Raw genomic sequence first — 17,837 nt, 5'->3', positions numbered from 1 at the left:
ATTTAGTCTCAGATAGTTTTTTATTCATTTTAAACTTCATGAATACAGTGCTGGTATCTTCAAATTAAAGGCCTTCAGGAAAAAAAAAAAGGATTAACATGTCTGTAAAGGAGGACAAAACTTGAAGTGATAAATTGCTTTGGATTCTGATGTGAGCCGCATGGCTGCATATATATATACCATCTCAATACAGCCACTACACTATACTTCTCTCACTAAGTAACTGAAACTGACTTGGCTGTCCCAAAAAATCTTGGCATTTCTTGACACACTAACATTGATAAAATAAGAATCTAAAAAAGCCACTTAAAAAACATCAATTGAGGCCAATGCATCTCCAGGATGCAATTTTGAAAAAAAAATATAATAATTTCAGAAAGTCTCTTAACATCCTCATGTATCTGATTTTAATAATGTATTCTTAAATTTCCTTCATTGTCTAACACCCCTTCAGGTAAAACTGAAATGGAACTGATGCCGGCCATTAATGCATTTAATGGCAAAAAAAATACAAAAGTTTGTGGTAAATCTAAACCGTGGGCTGGATATAAAGATAGAAGACAAGAGTGAAGCAGACTGTCGTCCATCTCTTTATACAGTCTATGACTTAAAGCCACTCAAACCTAACAGTGGTGGACATCTGTATTTGAACCAAGCACTTTTGGTTCAAAAGACAATTAGTTAAATAGTTTGTCATTTAATTTCTAATGTCATTAAACTGTTATTTATTACAGTCTGAAAATACATGCTATGTTATACGTTACATTTCCAACATAAAGTACATTTCTGTCTATCACTGTTGTCTGAAACATACGAGGCTGCACATAAAGCTATAACGTTTGTCAGGTGGACTCGTCCAGAGACCAAGGGCTGCAGTGTGTGCGAGTAAATACTGATTGATTCTATGTACAGTATGTAAACATTATTAACGGCCTAATTGTTAAACAAGGCTCCCATTTAAGGTTCCAACTTAGCGTGCATGACTGACAGATTAGTGGCACTAGATGCAGTTGAAACAGTGCAAGTTGAAGGAGTTTTTTGGTTACGCCGTTTCCAGGTGATCCTGGAGGCAGCGGGGGTAAAAGAGGACAGCAGCAGCCAGAGGTGCGCTCAGGTGCAATATGAGAGAACCAAACCGGGGGGGGTTGATGCTCACTGGGCTTCCCACTCCTCGTCTGACGCCTCGTCAGGGGGGATGGCTCGAGTGTTGCTGGCCCGAATGCTGTTGATGTTGGTGAAAGAGAGAAGGTTCGCGATACCCATCAGACTCACACCAGTGCCGTCCAGGTTCACTTGAGCCAGGTGCATGTGTTTCAGAAACTTGAGACCTGAGGAGAACAAATTTACACACAATGAAATTCGTCCAAGTGAGGCACAGATCACACGTGTGTAGAGGGGGTGAGCCAGATACAGAGTCAGCAGGTGCAGCTTGTGAACTTACCGTGGTCTGTGATGCGTGTGCGGCTGAGATTAATTTTAACAAGCTGATTGCAGCGGATCACACCTCTCCTCACGACTGTGTCTCCCACCTGAGTGCTGGCTAATCCCAACACCTATAAAGACAGAAAGATATACAATGAACCGTAGTAAAAAAGCATAAAGAGAGATACCTGCACCTCATTGTTCATTTTACTAAATAGGGGAAGCAGGTTATTTATCAGATTGTCCTCAGTCAAATGGTGCAGAGAGATCACCTGAAGGTGCGGCAGACAGACGATGAGCTCAGCAACTCCTCGGCTAGTGACGGCTGTTCGGTCCAAACACAGCTCCTGCAGCTCCTGCAGACCGCGCAGAGAGGGGAGCCCTGCGTCTGTCACCTGGGTGTTGCTGAGTGACAGCTTCTTCAACCTACACACAATATACACAAGCTTCTTTTTAACAGCCCTGTTTTAACAGCACTCAGATTTGGCTGTAAGATGTGTTCATTACATTATAGCAGTTACTAAGTATGGGAATGACCTGCTCATGGTGGAGAGCTGATTGACTCCCTGGTCTGTGACTTGTGTGTAGTCTGTCAAGTCCAGCTCTAAGAGCAGGGACAGATCAGAGAGGTACGCCAACCCGCTGTCATTCACAGAGTGGCGTCCAGGGAGGGTGAGATGAGTCAACTTAAGACCTGGGGAGGAAAAGTAGAAACCACGGTGAGAGTTTGATTCCAAACAGACTTGGAGCATTTTCTTTCATCGTGTCTGTTCCTTCCCAGTTACAGACCTGAGATGATCTGCAGGGCATGATTGCCATCAGCAACAGGAATTCCCGCCAAACTGAGGGAAGACAGGGCAGGGAGGGTGGCGAGGTACTTCAGTGACGCCTCTGTCACATTTGTCCCATCTAGGTTGAGCGTCTGCAGGCTGGACAGCTCTGCCAAAGCTGAGACATCCTCAACCTGGGAAACAAGACACGGAAAGATCATGAGAGAACAGTACACGTTGCTGAACATAATACTGAAATAAAAATGTGCCAGAAGAGCTGATGTACCTTTGTCTGCTTGATGCTGAGAAGTCGCAGCTGTGGTACACATGAAGGAAGGACTACCAGCGTAGCTTCTGTCACTGCCGTCTGATTCAGGCTGAGCTGAGAGAGGCAGGACGGAGCTGACTGGAGATATAACACCATCCCTGCATCGGTCACTTTGGTCTGGTCCAGTGACAGGAAACACAGACTGTTCAAACCTTGAAGACACAGGAAGAAGAAGAAAAATACTTTGAAAGCAAGAAAATCATAACCTCATTTAACACTTAATACAAATACTTAACACAGAGCAGCTTATGTTGGGGGTCTGGCATTCTTGCACGTAACTGTAATTGCTGGTGAGGCAGTGTTACATAATTAGTTATCCCTTTATAATAACTGTCTGACCTCTGATATGCTGCAGACAGGAGTCCGTCAGTTTACTGCAGGAAGCGAGGTTGAGGTACTGGAGTTTCACCAGGCTGGACAGGATTGATAGACCAGAGTCTAGAAGGAGATTAAAAAAAATTAGCACAGATGTTGACCAATTCAGTCGAGAAATTACATCCCAGGATAAAGCTTGATACCAGTGATTAGAGGTGAGTTCACAAGACTCAGATGCTTGAGCGCCGTAAAGGCCCTCAACTGCCGCAGGAGCTCATTGGTGGAGTAAGGGTAGCAGTTAAGAACAAACTTCTGCAACGGGCAGCCGAAGAAGAGCTCCAGGGTGCGCGGACGAAGGAGTCTTTCACGGGACATGTGGTTGAGCAGAAGCTCTGCTAGCTCCGGGGTCAGACATGCCAGACTGCTGCTGTACTGCATACTGGGAGCTGAGTGAGTAGAGACAGAGCCAAGAATGACCACAGTGAGTAAACAAGGCAACAAGACCCCGCTTCTTTCAAATCAATGAGTCTTGCAGCTGTATCTCACCGGTCATGAGGTGCACAGTTGCACGAGTAGCCAAGGCACATAGGGATGGTACGCTGGGTGTCCTGAAGGCTCTTTTAGGTGGTGATGGCTGTCCCTGGGAGGAACGGGGGTCTTCTTGCTGCGCGGCACGTTGAAGACGCTCCACTGCAGCTAGACCTGCCGCTACGGGCGCCACCCGACCTCCTGCATCCTCAGGCTCTGCTAGCTCCTCTGCCGGAACCTCCCTGAAACAAGCACACAGCCGTGATTGAATTTTAATGCAAATAATATTGAAGTGTGCGAGTATATCCACAGTCACTGCAAAACTCCAAAAATATATTTATAGTGCTTTATTTGTTAAGCACTGTTCTAAACAAAGTTATCAGGGGAACCCCAAAAAATATCATTAGATCAATAAAATAAAATCTATTTCACACAGACAAAAAGTCGGTAACGTGTATACATTGATTGCTGTCATCCATAGAATCCAGTATCACCACATTACATTAGTCCCATTCCGTTGACACTCACCTGAGTCGATTGCCTTGTTCTGGCCAGTGGTGTCTGGGCTCAAATCCTACTCGAATCCTGTTCTCTGGGAAGAAAGGCAGCCTTGGCATTCCTGTGAAAATGTGACAAAAAAGTAGTTCACAAGAATATTCCAATGTCATCAGACTGAACCACAAAATGAATCTTCTACAGCCTGAAATGTTTCCACTTCACACAGAAAACATTTTAAATTCCACACCTCGAATCAACATCTTTTGTTCTGGATTTGTGATTCTCTCTATATGGAAAGCTACAACTGTGAATATACTTTCCCTCTGTGTCCGGAACACACATTGAATCCTATATCAACACCACATATGCTGTTAGATGGAATATGATTGGCTGACCAGCAGTAAGGACTTAGGGAGCTCAGATGTGATTGGTGGGGCTCAGCACTGTTTGTTTGACAGAAAGGGGCATTCACAGACTAGTATTTCCTAATCCTAATCTTTCTTACACTGGAAACACATTTCTAGAGCAGTCAGTCAAATGTTCACACTGAGAAACTTATGTAATGTACAGTACAAGAGTCATCATGAGATGACATATCCCACACTCTTCCTGATTGTGAAGTAAAAAGAAAATATTCTACTCAGGAAACAACATAATTACAGACAGATATACGGATCACTTCATTCCCCCACATTGCGACTGGGGGGAGAATAAAACTGAATGAGAGTTAACAGCTGAGAGTGAAGGGGCCACGGCCATCTGTTTCTGATATGAGAGAACGACAGGTGGAGATGAGGAAACAGGAAGAGGGGAGGAGAAAGGGTGGGGAAAGAAAGTAAAACTTAGGTCAAGGGAGGGATGAAGTGTCAATAACGACCTCAGACTAAGGGAGCAGTACCGTTCAGCATGTAGGGTGGTTCTTCGTCTCCCTCCTGTTCCTCATCGACCTCTATGCCTGCAACTTCTTCTGCATTACCAGCTACCAACCTCTGGCCTCGTCCTGTGGGGCACCAGAAATACCATAAAACATCTATTGACATAAAATGTAAATAATTATCAACATTCTGGTTGGTTGAATTAACTGGGACGTGCTGTGATGTTCCAGAGGGAAAATCTAGTCACTCATGTAGTAACTCATAGCTGGAGAACGTCAATTGGCTGAAGGTTAAAATCATAGACTGTATTTAGAGATGGACAATTTGACATCGCCAGAGTATCTCGATCACCACCTGCTGTCTGGCTGCAGCATAGGTTATACATCCTGTGTTTTTCTACGCTACTAATACACAGCAAACAAGCTTACAAAGAAAAAACATGTCTGAGGTAAAACAGAATGTGTTTGTATATCTTTATGCCACATTATTTTTCTGTATATAAAGATAATATACTTACCCCAGAAATGAGATGGTCCAGACAGTGAAGCACCAGCTTCAGGGATCCCCGCATAATTGACTGCCTCTTCCCACAGTTGGTTGGGTAGTGGAGGAGGTAGAGCAATGTCCTGCCCTTCGGCTCCCTCCAGGACAGGGATACGAGGCTGGGGAGGCTGGGGAAGCTGAGGAGGCTCAGTGCACTGAGGTGGCTCGTTCTGTACTGCCAATAGTGGATTTGCAGGACTTGGTGGATCCTGGGGCGTTTCTGGAGGAGTGGTCTGAATACAAAGTGCAGCATTGGGTGTTAGGCCCAAAGAGCGCAGCGAGCAAGCAAGTTCTGCCTCCCCAAAACGTTTCCGGGGGAATCCCTGAAGGAGGGAAAAGGAGGGCAGGGAGGGGTGACGTCCAGAGATGTGCTCCATGACACTTCGCAGAGGGGCATCAGCTGGGAAACGTTCACGGATTGACTCACCGGACGGCAGCCGAATCTGCAGCAGAGAACAAAACCCACAATTATGTAAATTGTTTTTTTGTAAGTCTCACACATGTAAACAGAAAATAAGGTTCTTCATTGCCTCACCATGAGGATGCAGTTGTTATCAACATTAGTCTGACTATTTCCTCCAAGCTTCTGCCCTTGGCCACTAGGAGGAGACGTCTCAGTGACGACGGTCTGGATCTTCCTCTGCAAGCTCTTCCGATCCTCAGCTATCCGCTTTAACACTAATTCGCGTTCCTGCCAATACAAAACACATAACATGTTCAGACATTTGCCTCAAGAGATTTTGTTCTCTATTGCCAGTCTGGCTGACTTAGCACTGTTTGGAAGAAGTCACAAGTCCTTCTTTTCTTTACAGCTGACCTGTTTCTTTTGTATTCTCTCTGCTCTGGCCTCCTGAGCAACGCGTTGTCTTTCTTGGTCTTCAAAGTCACTTTTGTCTTGCTTGATGCGCGACTCAACAGGCAGTGGTTCCGGGGACAGGTTGCATGATTGTGACGGCCTCAGCACCAGTGAAGGGGATGCTGTTAAACCCAGAGACAGTCCAATGAGATAATCTTTTTTTGGCCATTTTAAACAGCTGATATGATAACAATGTCATATTACATTTAGGACATACATTTATCTACTCCAACTGATGCACTAAAGAAAATAACTTTGATACTCTAAGTGCACAACTTCTGGTGCCATACCTCCACTTCCAGATGGAGACGTATGCGACTCTGAAGTGCCTGCTGCCTCTTTAGGTGGGTTAAAAGCAGAAAATGCTGTTTCAGCAGGCTGTGATGACTGCTTGACCAATCTGTGCCGTGGATACTGACCCTGTAAGAGCCTATTAACATATGAGAGAGGGACACAGCATTTACTGAAGGGTGGTTTCCTTTAGTAATGAAAAGAACATTGCTGAATGGCAATAACCGCATGGAATTGAGGAAAGGGCTCTGGGTCCACTCACCACTCAGCTGCATCTGGCACGGAGAAATGTCCTGCCTGCATAGCTGCCTGGATCTGTTCCTCTGTGAAACCCATCTCACTGAGGATGAGGAATAACTCCCCGACAGTCTGCAAAACAAAATCAATCAGTCTCCTGAGCAGCTTGTCTAACATGCCATTAAAGGCCTGTAAGCATGAGTTGACCAAACTCATGCTTAACTTGTGATTGTTTTATTCCTCATCAAAGAAAAAGATTCTGGTTCTATTTAGGCTTGACTATCAGCTTATACTTCATTCTATTTAAACTTAATATTATTGGGGTTTTTATTTTTGTTGTATTTTGTTTCTGCAACAACCATTCATGGCTGCAAAATATAATTGTTATTATCTTTAACAGCAATTAATTTGCTATTACTGTTGTAAAATTGGTTACTCTAGTTCTGTGAGTCGTTACTACAGATTTATAAGTACCTCTGCTTTAAATACTTTTCGACAACTTCAAGTAAACTGAACAATAATGATATAAATGTATACTCTTTATATTGCAGTTTTCTGGTGATAACATCAAGAAGCTGCCTTCATCATTCACAATATTAACATTACCTAGCATTAAAAGTCACTGTTTTAGCGAGGACAACATGTTGGCAGATTGATTTCTCTTTGTGTTTGTGTCCTGCAGTTTCGCTGAGCTGCCGTTTCCGTCTAAACTCTCCGCATCTAAGTGAACGCGAAGTTTCCAGCAGCTGCTTCAGCCTGTGTCGAAGTCAATGCATCACCTGACAGCGAGGTCAGAGGATTGACTGGAAACAACAAGCTAGCCCTGAGCTAACGCCGGGTGCGTTGTTGTGTCTGTTGTGTCTGTTGGCACAGTGGGGGATGTCAACAAGCGACATTAGCATGACGGCTAACAGTTAGCCGCGAGAGAGCGATGGCGAGGATAAAGCAGCTAGCAAGCTAATATCTTTGTGCATTTTTGTGTCATGCAGGCGACGTGTAGCTTACCGAAGAGGCGGGAGAGCTCATGTCGTTGTTTCAGCTTCACCGTGGAGAAAACCACAGACAGACACTGGTGTTATTGAAGAACTTTGTTGACTTCCTGGTTGGTTGTGCAGCGCAGCTTGCTATGTTAGCCGCACTGACCCCTCCCCCTCACAGCTGATGATAGACGGGATATCCACAACACAGCAGCCAATCAGCGCCGCGGAGAGAACACACCGCCCACAGCTTCTGGACCAATCCGGTCTGCTCTCCAGTGATTGACAGGTCCAACCCCCAACCACTGCCCGACCTCTGACCTCAGTCATCCCAGTAGAAAGTGAATGTGTGGACGGTGGACACAGTAAAAAATAAAGAAGTGAATCTGTGGATTAGGTAAAAAATTAAGAAATGAATGTGTGGACAAAGTAAAAAATAAAAACAAACGAAAAAAAGACAGAAAGAAAGAAAGACTGCTATAATCATATTCAAAAGTTCAATATATATACAACCAATAGGGGTCGCTCTCATTCTGCGTATTGATTTCTACATTTGCACAATTATAAACATATACAACTTTATTGACCGTTTATCAACTTTTACAATGTTCAAGGCAAATAAAGTAAAATGATGTTGTTGTTGTAATTTATTGTTAACGTTAAAACAAAGTGCAATAAATAAATAAGATATTGCAAAATAACAAACAAACACACACACACACACACACGATATGAATTATTTTATTCTTGCCGTGTAACCAAATACAATTAGCCATTTCAACTAGATGGATACACACACATAACAGTGTTTTCATCATTAAGGTGTGAAATTAAGGAGTGACTGTATTGACTGATATTTTATCCATATGAATAATATTTGTTGGGAGGATAAGAAGTATTATTTGTGCACTTGTTAGTGTGGAGAAAGCACAGGTGTAGTGAGCAACATAAAGAAAAACATCTGTTTCCCATTCACACTAACAGTCCATGATCTGTGCTGTTGTACCAGCTGCTTCACTGGAATGATTTACCAGGAGCTGTGACAAGTCAAAATGTCTGTACAGGTCTTTCTACACACCCAGTGCCAGAAAACAGGAAACAGAGAAGCAGCAAGAGGTCTATAGGTTAATAAAAGAAAGGTTCACTTGGTTCAAACACAAGCAACAGGTAGGAGGTCAGAAAGTTCAGATTAAAAAAAACCAGGAAGCAGGCAGGTCAGGCTATAAACCACTAATGCAATGGTTTATGACTAATTATGAGAAAGGAGTGGCAGGCAGGTGCTCATGCAGGTGACTATAATCATTATATACAGTTTATGAGAGCAGCTGGAAAAGATGAGGATTACTACAGCATGAATAATGTGAGATAGTGAAAATACGAACGCATGACAGTGTGATAATCGAATTATTTTACTTTACAAATATGTGACATATAAACCATTCTCCACAACATTTATTCCACACATTTTCAACATTGAGTAATAAAGCAGGGTCAATCTTGACACCAGGGGATATTGATCATGTAAAACAAACCAGCTGATATGCTTAAAGACAGGAAGTCTGTGTTAAGGGTAGAGATTGTCATATACAGCACAGATTGTGAAGCCCTTTAAATCAAATTAAAAGTTTGATTTGGGGATTAATGAATACACATTCTGTGAGTTATAAATAAGCAGTGATGATTAAACTTAATAGCTTTCATGGTGAAAAAGGACTGCAACTAGTAATATTTATTTGTATTAACAGTGAATCCGTTAATAAATCAATGGATTCTTTGTTTATTGTGATAAAACAGTGAAAAATATTAACATGTTTCCAAATTGTATTAGTTTTTATAATCTATTAAACTGAAAACAGCAAATTCTCACATTAGAGAAAGAGAAATCAGTTCAGCTTCGGGCTTTCATTGTTTGTATGAAAAGTTAATTGTGTGCCAGTGATTAATCAATGAATCCACTCCTTGTTTCAGCTCTAATGGTGATGACGTTGACTATTCGACTTCTTTAAGCTCCTGAAGTAACTTTACTCAGAAAATGACTCATCGTACAGATGAAATCTCGGATATCAGAGGTCAAGTTTCTGCATCATAACGGAAACTTCGTCTCCCTCAGGCTTTCATCAGAAACATGATTCATCTTCTACGCATGCGCAGAAACCTGAGTTTGGAGAAGATGGTGACCAATTTAACAGAAATATCCGATGCACACCGGAACGAGATGGATGTCACCTCCAAAATAAATCTACTCTTTTTTAATAAGGTTATCCTCGAATAAAGCATTCTTTGTTTTTATGATAGTTTTCTCCACTAAAAAGCAAAAGAAGCAAAGACATTGTTATCTAGCTTGACATAAATAAATCATAACACTGGCTGCACACAAAGCTGATACATCAGTAAAATGCAGCTCATACACATAGATGCATTCCTATTAAAAATGAATTATGCCAGATAGAATCAGATGACAGTCATGTGTCATGGGAGCTTTTACCACAGAATGAATTATTTTCGGCTTATACTTAAAGCACTGGTAATATTACTACTACTACTAATAATAATAATAATACTGCTGCTACTACTGATAATAATGATAACAATAAAACAAAGTGCTTCACAAAAAAGGACAAATAAAAAAGAGAGCACAAAACATCAAAAGTCTAGAAAATATGTTTTATAATGCGAAATCAAAAATAACAAATAAAGTAATATAACAGCGTTTTAAATGAATAAGCATACAGATGAAATAAACAAGTTTAAAAATATATCTTGCACTTGTTCTGAATCTGAGCACTTCCTCTAGGCCTCTGCCTGCTCACACCTTTAATTTGAAAGTCCCTCCCGGATGTGAGAGGTGTTTCCATGATGGCGCGGTGACAGCGGTGCAGCAGCAGGTCCTCCACACAGTCTGAGGTGAGAAACACGCACCGGTGAGTGAATAACATTTATCAACGTGTTGTGGTTGTTGTTGTGACTCTCGGAAAAAAAACCTCCCGACAAAGACGATAAGTTGTTCGGAGGCGACGTGGCCCCGGACACCGTTAGAAACCGTTAGCCGGTGGTTAGCCGGTGTCTTATTGTGACAGTGCCACACGCGCACACATGAACGTGTCTTCTTCGTCTTCTTCTTCTTCTGGACCTCGTCTCCTCGGCGCTCGGCTTCAGGAGCAGGTAAAACATGGAGGAACAACCGCAGACACACGAGGAGCTCCTGGGCGGTGAAGCATCTTAACTCGGTGTGGACGGGGTTTGTGGTTAAACTGCTCCTGGAAGCTGTGGGGCGAGATCCAGACCTCATCACGTCCCCATTTTAATGTTTCATTTCATGTGTTCATGAATGAATGAGTCATTCAACAGGAGGAGGTGTGGTCAGCTTTTGCTCACCCATTCCTCACTCATTCATTGTGAATGAGTTTCTTTTGTTTCCCAGGTCATGAGGTGACATGAGCACAACATGTCTGTGTGTGTGTGTGTGTGTGTGTGTGTGTGTGTGTGTGTGTGTGTGTGTGTATAGGAGGGGGACGTATTCATGCATGAGTGAATGTTCAGCAACAACACAATTACTGTTTTCACTGTGGAGTTCGACTAATATATCTGTTAATCTGTAAACTATTTCAATGATGAGATGAAAACTCCTAGAAGTTTGTCAGATAATCAATTGGCTCCTTGACAGAAAATGAATCTGCAACTATTTTAATATCGATGAATCACCTTTTCTGTCTCCAGCTTCTGAAATGTTTGCGTTCTAGTTTCTTGCTCTTGTCGTCGTAAACCGAATGTGTGGAATTGGAAGATGTCGCTTTGGGCACAATTCGTGTTTTACCCATTTCCATTTTCCGACACTTTACAAACATCTAATTGATAGAATCAGTCAATCAGCTGTGATGATCTGCTGGGAAAATACAAAATGAAATTAGGATCCTGGTTAATTTGGAAATCTAAAGAAACATAGAAGCTCTGAAACCAGCAAGTCAACCAACTAGCAAGGTTTATTCAGACAGCAGATCAACAGATGTGTAAACAGTGACACGCCTGAAGTCAAAGCTAATCTCTCGAGTTTATTGTCACTATAACGATACAGACGTTGACAATGTGGGGAAATTTAACCCGGCTCACTTAATCACTGGTTTGCCATAAATTCTGCTACTGATTGATATAAATTTAATCACATTATGGGTTGGGGAGGATTTTTGTTTCTCATTGTCGAAAGTGGGATGTGACTGAAAAAGTCAATGAACCACACCTCAGTCTATAAATATTGGATTCGTCTCCATCAGTTGATTATCTTCCCCAGGGTGGTTGTGTTTCCATCTGCATTTGTTGATTGTCTGTCAGCAGGATAACGCCAAAACTACTCCTCCGGTGGAAGACGGAGATGAAGCGTTTTTCATGTTTTCGTTAATTTGTCAGAGAAATCTTCATGAGTATGAAAACAGGCATGTTTAGGGGAATTATATTGAGTGTGTGCAATTTGGTGCAGAGCCAATACAAATCTGGTGAATTTAAATGAGGTTTCAGAAGGTGACAGTTGGGCCTTGGCTGACATACTGTAGAGGTCTAGTTTTACTATTGAAATTTTGCTGTTGATAAAAATTCAATATTTGGTGACAGATGATTTCTTTTTTCAACTTCCAAAGTGGGATGTGACTGAATAATCCAGTGAACCACACTGTGATATGTCATAAATATTGGATTCATCTACATGAATTGATTAATCAATAGACACTAGTTAAATTGAATTTATGACTACCTGTGAAATAACTCCATTTTAACCACCCCCCACTTTGGGACCCTGTAGTCCCAGAATTGCTTGTGTCACGTTGCTAATAGATGTCAGGACGTGCCCTCTGGCAGGATGGAGGAAGGATGCGTCTCCTCTGCTGACTCAGCAAAATCATCTCCGTGTGCCCTCCAGGTTATTTGAGGCAACACTTTATGTAGAAAAGCTCAGATACGAGGTAAAGCTATTTTCTTCTCCTAGAGAATATGAAATCTAACTGAAACCACTGCAATGTTATTTTTAACCAGAGCACACCATGACTCGTAAGATAATGGATTCTGGAGCGTTCGTCTCGCTCAACGTGACCTTGTTTGATCCTTTAACATGAACACATCACATAGATCCATCTTATCTTTGTGATTGCACTCTCAGCTTTTATTTGTTTTCCTTCGCCTCAGTGGAATTTGTCAAACAGACTTAGTGTTAACTGTGGAAAGAAAAAAAATGTCAGAGCACAAACAGTTAAGCAGAGCGTCTCCACATTCCTGCCGTGAATTGCTTGGTCATGCAGAAGAGAAGGAAGGAAAAGAGGTAGATAATAAATAGTTTTTTTAATCAGAGGTGCTCGGTTCTTCGTGTTTATTTGACCTTCCCCTCTGCAGATAAACACACCCAATATTTTGTCTGTAAACACATCAAGTCTCAAAATTCTCTAGACCTAAACCCCTTGATTTAAAGCCAGTTTACTATCGGAGATCAGAGTCCCATCATTCAGTTTCCTTACTTGATTGTTGCTCTGTTGCTAATTTGCATTCAATCTCCATTAAGTGCTATGGCAACACATTTGGGAACATGCATAGTTTAGGCTACTGCTGAGCTGTCTGCAGTTTGGAGTCTCTTCTGAGATTCTAATTACACATTTAGCTACATAAAATATAGTCTGCCATCTTTTCTACTCCCCCTCCATCCACCTTCACTGTCGTCGTCCATTCCCACAGGAGTGCGAGGTTCAATCCTGTGTCATCTGTCACACAAACGCACTTTATTCATATCACGTTCTTTCCCAGGAAATCAATCAATGGCTGATTTGTGTGTGACCTCAGTGTGAGATGATATAGTCCTTTGTCTGTGTTCTGAGAACCGTGAGGAGATTTTCTTACCGTCCCCAGTCTGAGTCGTATGAGAGTAAATACAGTTATCACAAGCATTCTGCGTCTAAGCTTCACAATTACCACGTTTCTGTGAGAACATGCTTTTAGCTTTTGTGCAGCTCGTGCAACCTGAGCAGCTCTGGATGTGTTTTTGAGCAGAAGTGCCGCACCCTCAAAACTGCTGGAGTCATAAGGGGGATATTAAAAACAAGAAAATAAACCTCCTCACTAACTTATACTGTTAATATATAGGCTGAGAGTAGCTAAGAAACAAGGGCAATAGGACATGGTTGTACTTGACCCAGGTATTTAACTTCTGTGGGGTCAGTATCAAATCATTTTTGTTTTTTTTCTGTGGTCAAACTAGAACAAAGCTACCTCGACACAAATAAGCTTTTAAAATACATGCACCCATATGTGCATAGGTCAAAATTTTGGTAAACCTTATGTACAATTGAAGGATAAGAGAGACTAAATATTTGCATTTTCTGGCAAACATTTCTTTATTATGAACTCTGCTCTTCAGAAATGTTCCTGTGGATAAAGTTGTCTAGATAATTTTCTATTTCAAAATATTGACCCACCTCTTCTTGCACCATAACCCTCTTCAAGATATAAAAATGCTTGACTAGTGAGTGGGCGGCCATTATGTTCGCTGCCTCTTTAATCCCTCTTCACCCCAGAGACAGGTGCCATCTCAGCCCTAAGCACAGCCGCCGCTGCCTGAAGCCTGTGCTGGAATAGAAGGAGAGATAAAGATGAGAGGCATACATTGACCCGAGTGCAGCTGTTAGCTCTGTGAGACTGGACGTGTTCCAGTGGCTGCATACACAAAGAGTAACTTAGCACAGTTGCTATGAAGTGTGGGACCCTGCCAGAGCGAGGTCTGTGTGGTCACTGGGCTGTGAAGCAGGGAGGTAGAGATGTCTGCATGTTGAAAGGCTCAGGGTCTGGCTGGGTGACTTGTAAACTGTTGAGCTATTTCAGGCTGAAACACTCGGAGGCAACAGAGGCACAGCTATCAACATACACCACTGCCAAATCCCCATAGAGACCCGCCAACAGGGCAGCTGTCAGAGGTATACTGCGTCTCCGAGGGCAGTGTTTGCATTAGGAGGCTGGACTGGGTGAGAGCACCGGGCTCAGTTCTGGTGAGTCTCTCTCAATTCTGCTTGCGGAAGTTCATTTTTCTTTATGTCTCGGAGTATGGCCTAGTTTTAGACTCAGAGGAAGAGAGGAATAACAGGAAGCTGGAGAGAGAATTTCCAAGTTGTGTTAACACTGACGATAAAAGCATGAAAACTGAGCATGGGATGTTATTGTGTAGAAAAAGAAACGTTGTTACATGTTGTTTCTTTCTTTTTTCAGCAGAGAAAGTTGTTTTGAAATGTAGACAAGAATCTTTGCTGTGTTTCTCCACATTTAGCCAATGAAATTTAAAACTGTCAAATTGTGCAAAGCAGCAAGTGTGATGACAGTGTCTGCTCTCTGTGCAGGTTAAGTGTTGTGAAATGAGTATATCATCTAATGCTCATGGTTGAGACAAAGTTGCAGACCGTCCCTGCATGCATGAAGTCACACCTCGTAATAAGGTTGACCACAGCAGACGATGCTATTATCAGCACACTGCTGGGATTGAGGAAAGCCTCAGACTTTGAAGTGGACTACAATTGTAGCTGCTTGTGGCCTTGACTGTGTTTCTTTCCCCCCGCAAGACATGCATGTGACTCCACAGTGAGTCCACATCCCTGGGGACAAACAATTATACACACACTCCTCCGGGGTATGGGTATTTCTTTAGCCCTAAGGCTCATGTAAGCTGATGTGGAATGCAGCACTTATTTGGCGAAGGGGTAAGCAACTTGTTTAGATCACAGAACTGTTCTTTGTTCGCTGCAAAGCACAATTATTCCAGCGGCTTTTATGACTTTAGGTGGGATTAATTGTGTAATAGTGTTGATTCCTCCAATATATGACAAGTTATTTTTTCCATTGCCAAATACACTAAGAACCTGCGGCATGTGTGTGTATTTCGTCCCTAAATTTACACCAAAACTGATATTTCACCAGAACAAGCTGATAATCCAGGGGAACCGCGACAAATGATATTCAGACCATCTGACCTAAGGATGCAGGGTGTGGACATTTCTGCATCCACACCTATACTGAAAGTCATTACCGATTAATAATTAAAGACATATTTGGTAACATGTTTTGGTTTTCCTGCTCATTTCAGGAGGAGACTTATTCACAAATGAATAAACATCCTGTGCAGCTTTATAAACATGTCCACAAAAACGTGTAAATCCAAAGTTAGTACTAAGAACCTGGGGACAAGTTGCGCTGCCCTTCATGAGAAGTAAAGTTCAACTTCATAATGACTCACTCGCTGTCCTGCAGTTTGTATTATCTCAAATGATTATTTGCTTGAATGTGGTGGTAAACCAGGCTTTTGTGGAAATCCTTCTCTTCAGCAAATGATCACTGTCTGTGTCGCAACAGGAAATTTCTGTCCCTGCCTAAAATAGGCTGTTTTAGAATAGATACGGTATTTCCACACATGTAATCCTCATGTGATTAAGGGACCATACAACACATATGTAGCCATGACAGCACCATGGCTCCATGTCTGTTGGCCAGGGCAATATCTTCACGTCTTATCATAGACATTGTCTGTGTTTACATGGAAATATTCTGTTGATCTTATTCTGAATAAGACCTGATTTTGATTATTTGCTAGTAGAGCATCCCACATGTCACAGAGCATAGTCTGATTATGACACACATCAAAATTACTTTCACGACAGAACACACTAAGGTCGGAATACTCCACATGTTCTAATATCAGGTCGTAATCTTAATTTGTCCAACACTTTGGTTTCTGGACAAATACCCACAAAACCAGTTTTGTGTGTGTGTGTGTGTGTGTGTGTGTGTGTGTGTGTGTGTGTGTGTGTGTGTGTGTGTGTGTGTGTGTGTGTGTGTGTGTGTGTGTGTGTGTGTGTGTGTGTGGCAGCCTCTGACTCAGTGCTGAATGGGCCCTGGAGTCACATGGTTGCTTGTCAGCTGGCTGGAGGAGGAAACATAATCCTGAGGAGGAAGGCTGCTGTTATCAGTCGGTGCATGTTGGTCTGAGACAGCACTCAGCTCGTCGAGGGGCTGGACGGCGCTCACTTGCCACATCTCTGACTCTTGCCTCTTTTGTCTCCCTATCTCTTTCCTCTCTCCCTCTGTTTGTTTTTGTCATGCACTCTGACCAGCACCGGGTCGCTCTTCACAGCAGAGTTCAGAATTGCACTACAATGTCTGCGGTGGCTTCTCTGCAGTAAGCACACAAAGGTATGGTACAGTCTAATTTTTTATATTTCTTAACCACTTGTCATGTTTTCAATTGATCTCCTTTGTCAGTTTGTTTAAATATATGTATTTATGGTCAATTTAATTCATTGTTTATTTTGTGTTGGTCGTTAATTAGAAGAGCTGAGCTGCTGACATGGGTCAGGTCGAATCAAACTTATCAAGAATCTTTCTGTTAGTGTCACACTTTCTTAACAATTGACTTGAATGAGGAGTTGAGGTGAGTCAGGCTCAGAGAATGAGGATGATGAGGATGTGAAGTCATAGCAAGAATGACTGTAAACAAATCCTGCTAAGTTCAACAGGTCTCACAGAAGAGAAACTCACCAAAACGCACCTCTTGACTTTTAAAAGGTGAAAGATGCTTTTCCACTTTTATAAGTGGCTTTAAATTCAATGTATTTGGAATTGATAGCTGTAAATGATGAATTATTGCTTCATCAAATCACTGAGCTTGCTTTATTATCCTTTATATTCTGCGTATATCTAACACATGATAAAAGTGTTCAGAATGTTCCTGTTCTGTGTCACTGTGCAAGATAAAAAAGCCACAAATTATCCCCACATCATTTGGAACTATCACAGCTCCACAATCACTTGTTGTCACTCTCTTAAATAATGCATCGTCCGCTAAACAAAAGCCACTCACTCACTCACTCTTATTTTTAAACCCAGTTCACCACTCCTGTCCCCTCTGTTATCGTCCATCAGGTCTGTGTGTCAGCGAGGTTTGAAATCTTCCTTTTCTGCAGAGACGACTTTATTGTCAGTTTGTTTATTTAATTGAACTGATCTTTAATTATGCCTCTCTGACAGAATTTGCAGATGAGCATTCAGTCTGTGGCCAAAACATACACGAGCCAAGCTGGCGACGGAAGTCGGGCCCGGCTGAGCGTCCAGGCGGATCACTGGTTTTGGTGACATGTGGGCTTGTGTTGGCTTGTAAACTCCGTCCAGTGGTCTGACTGTCTCATTCCT

The 17,837-nt window shown here is 42.2% G+C and overlaps 2 protein-coding genes across 9 annotated transcripts in view; one reads left to right on the top strand and one right to left on the bottom strand.

Moving 5' to 3' along the window:
• Position 1: 1 nt before the first annotated feature.
• On the bottom strand, positions 2-7,830 carry LOC109642526 (uncharacterized). The gene is made up of 17 exons (XM_020107351.2): positions 7,669-7,830; positions 6,689-6,795; positions 6,426-6,565; positions 6,097-6,257; positions 5,815-5,970; positions 5,254-5,722; positions 4,760-4,861; positions 3,892-3,982; positions 3,382-3,605; positions 3,039-3,281; positions 2,860-2,958; positions 2,479-2,672; positions 2,212-2,386; positions 1,960-2,116; positions 1,695-1,848; positions 1,442-1,553; positions 2-1,328 (listed from the first exon to the last, which is right to left on the bottom strand). The coding sequence occupies exons 1-17, from the start codon at positions 7,687-7,689 to the stop codon at positions 1,153-1,155; spliced, it is 2,781 nt and encodes a 926-aa protein (XP_019962910.1). The 5' UTR covers positions 7,690-7,830; the 3' UTR covers positions 2-1,152.
• A 2,638-nt stretch (positions 7,831-10,468) lies between these two features.
• slc4a2b (solute carrier family 4 member 2b) overlaps positions 10,469-17,837 on the top strand; it is a 32,928-nt gene continuing 25,559 nt past the window's right edge. For 2 of the 8 annotated variants that reach the window (XM_069512468.1, XM_069512464.1), the window contains exons 1-2: positions 10,469-10,544; positions 16,763-16,841. The gene's annotated coding sequence lies outside the window, so the exon portion shown is untranslated. Of the gene's footprint in view, positions 10,562-10,707; positions 10,803-14,624; positions 14,654-15,831; positions 16,842-17,837 lie in introns of those variants that run through there. The other 6 variants (XM_069512467.1, XM_069512463.1, XM_069512471.1 and 3 more) reach the window with 4 other exon arrangements.

This window comes from Paralichthys olivaceus, chromosome 17, assembly GCF_024713975.1.
Source record: "Paralichthys olivaceus isolate ysfri-2021 chromosome 17, ASM2471397v2, whole genome shotgun sequence".
Classification (NCBI taxonomy): domain Eukaryota; kingdom Metazoa; phylum Chordata; class Actinopteri; order Pleuronectiformes; family Paralichthyidae; genus Paralichthys; species Paralichthys olivaceus.
This window is presented reverse-complemented; position numbering and strand designations above follow the sequence as displayed.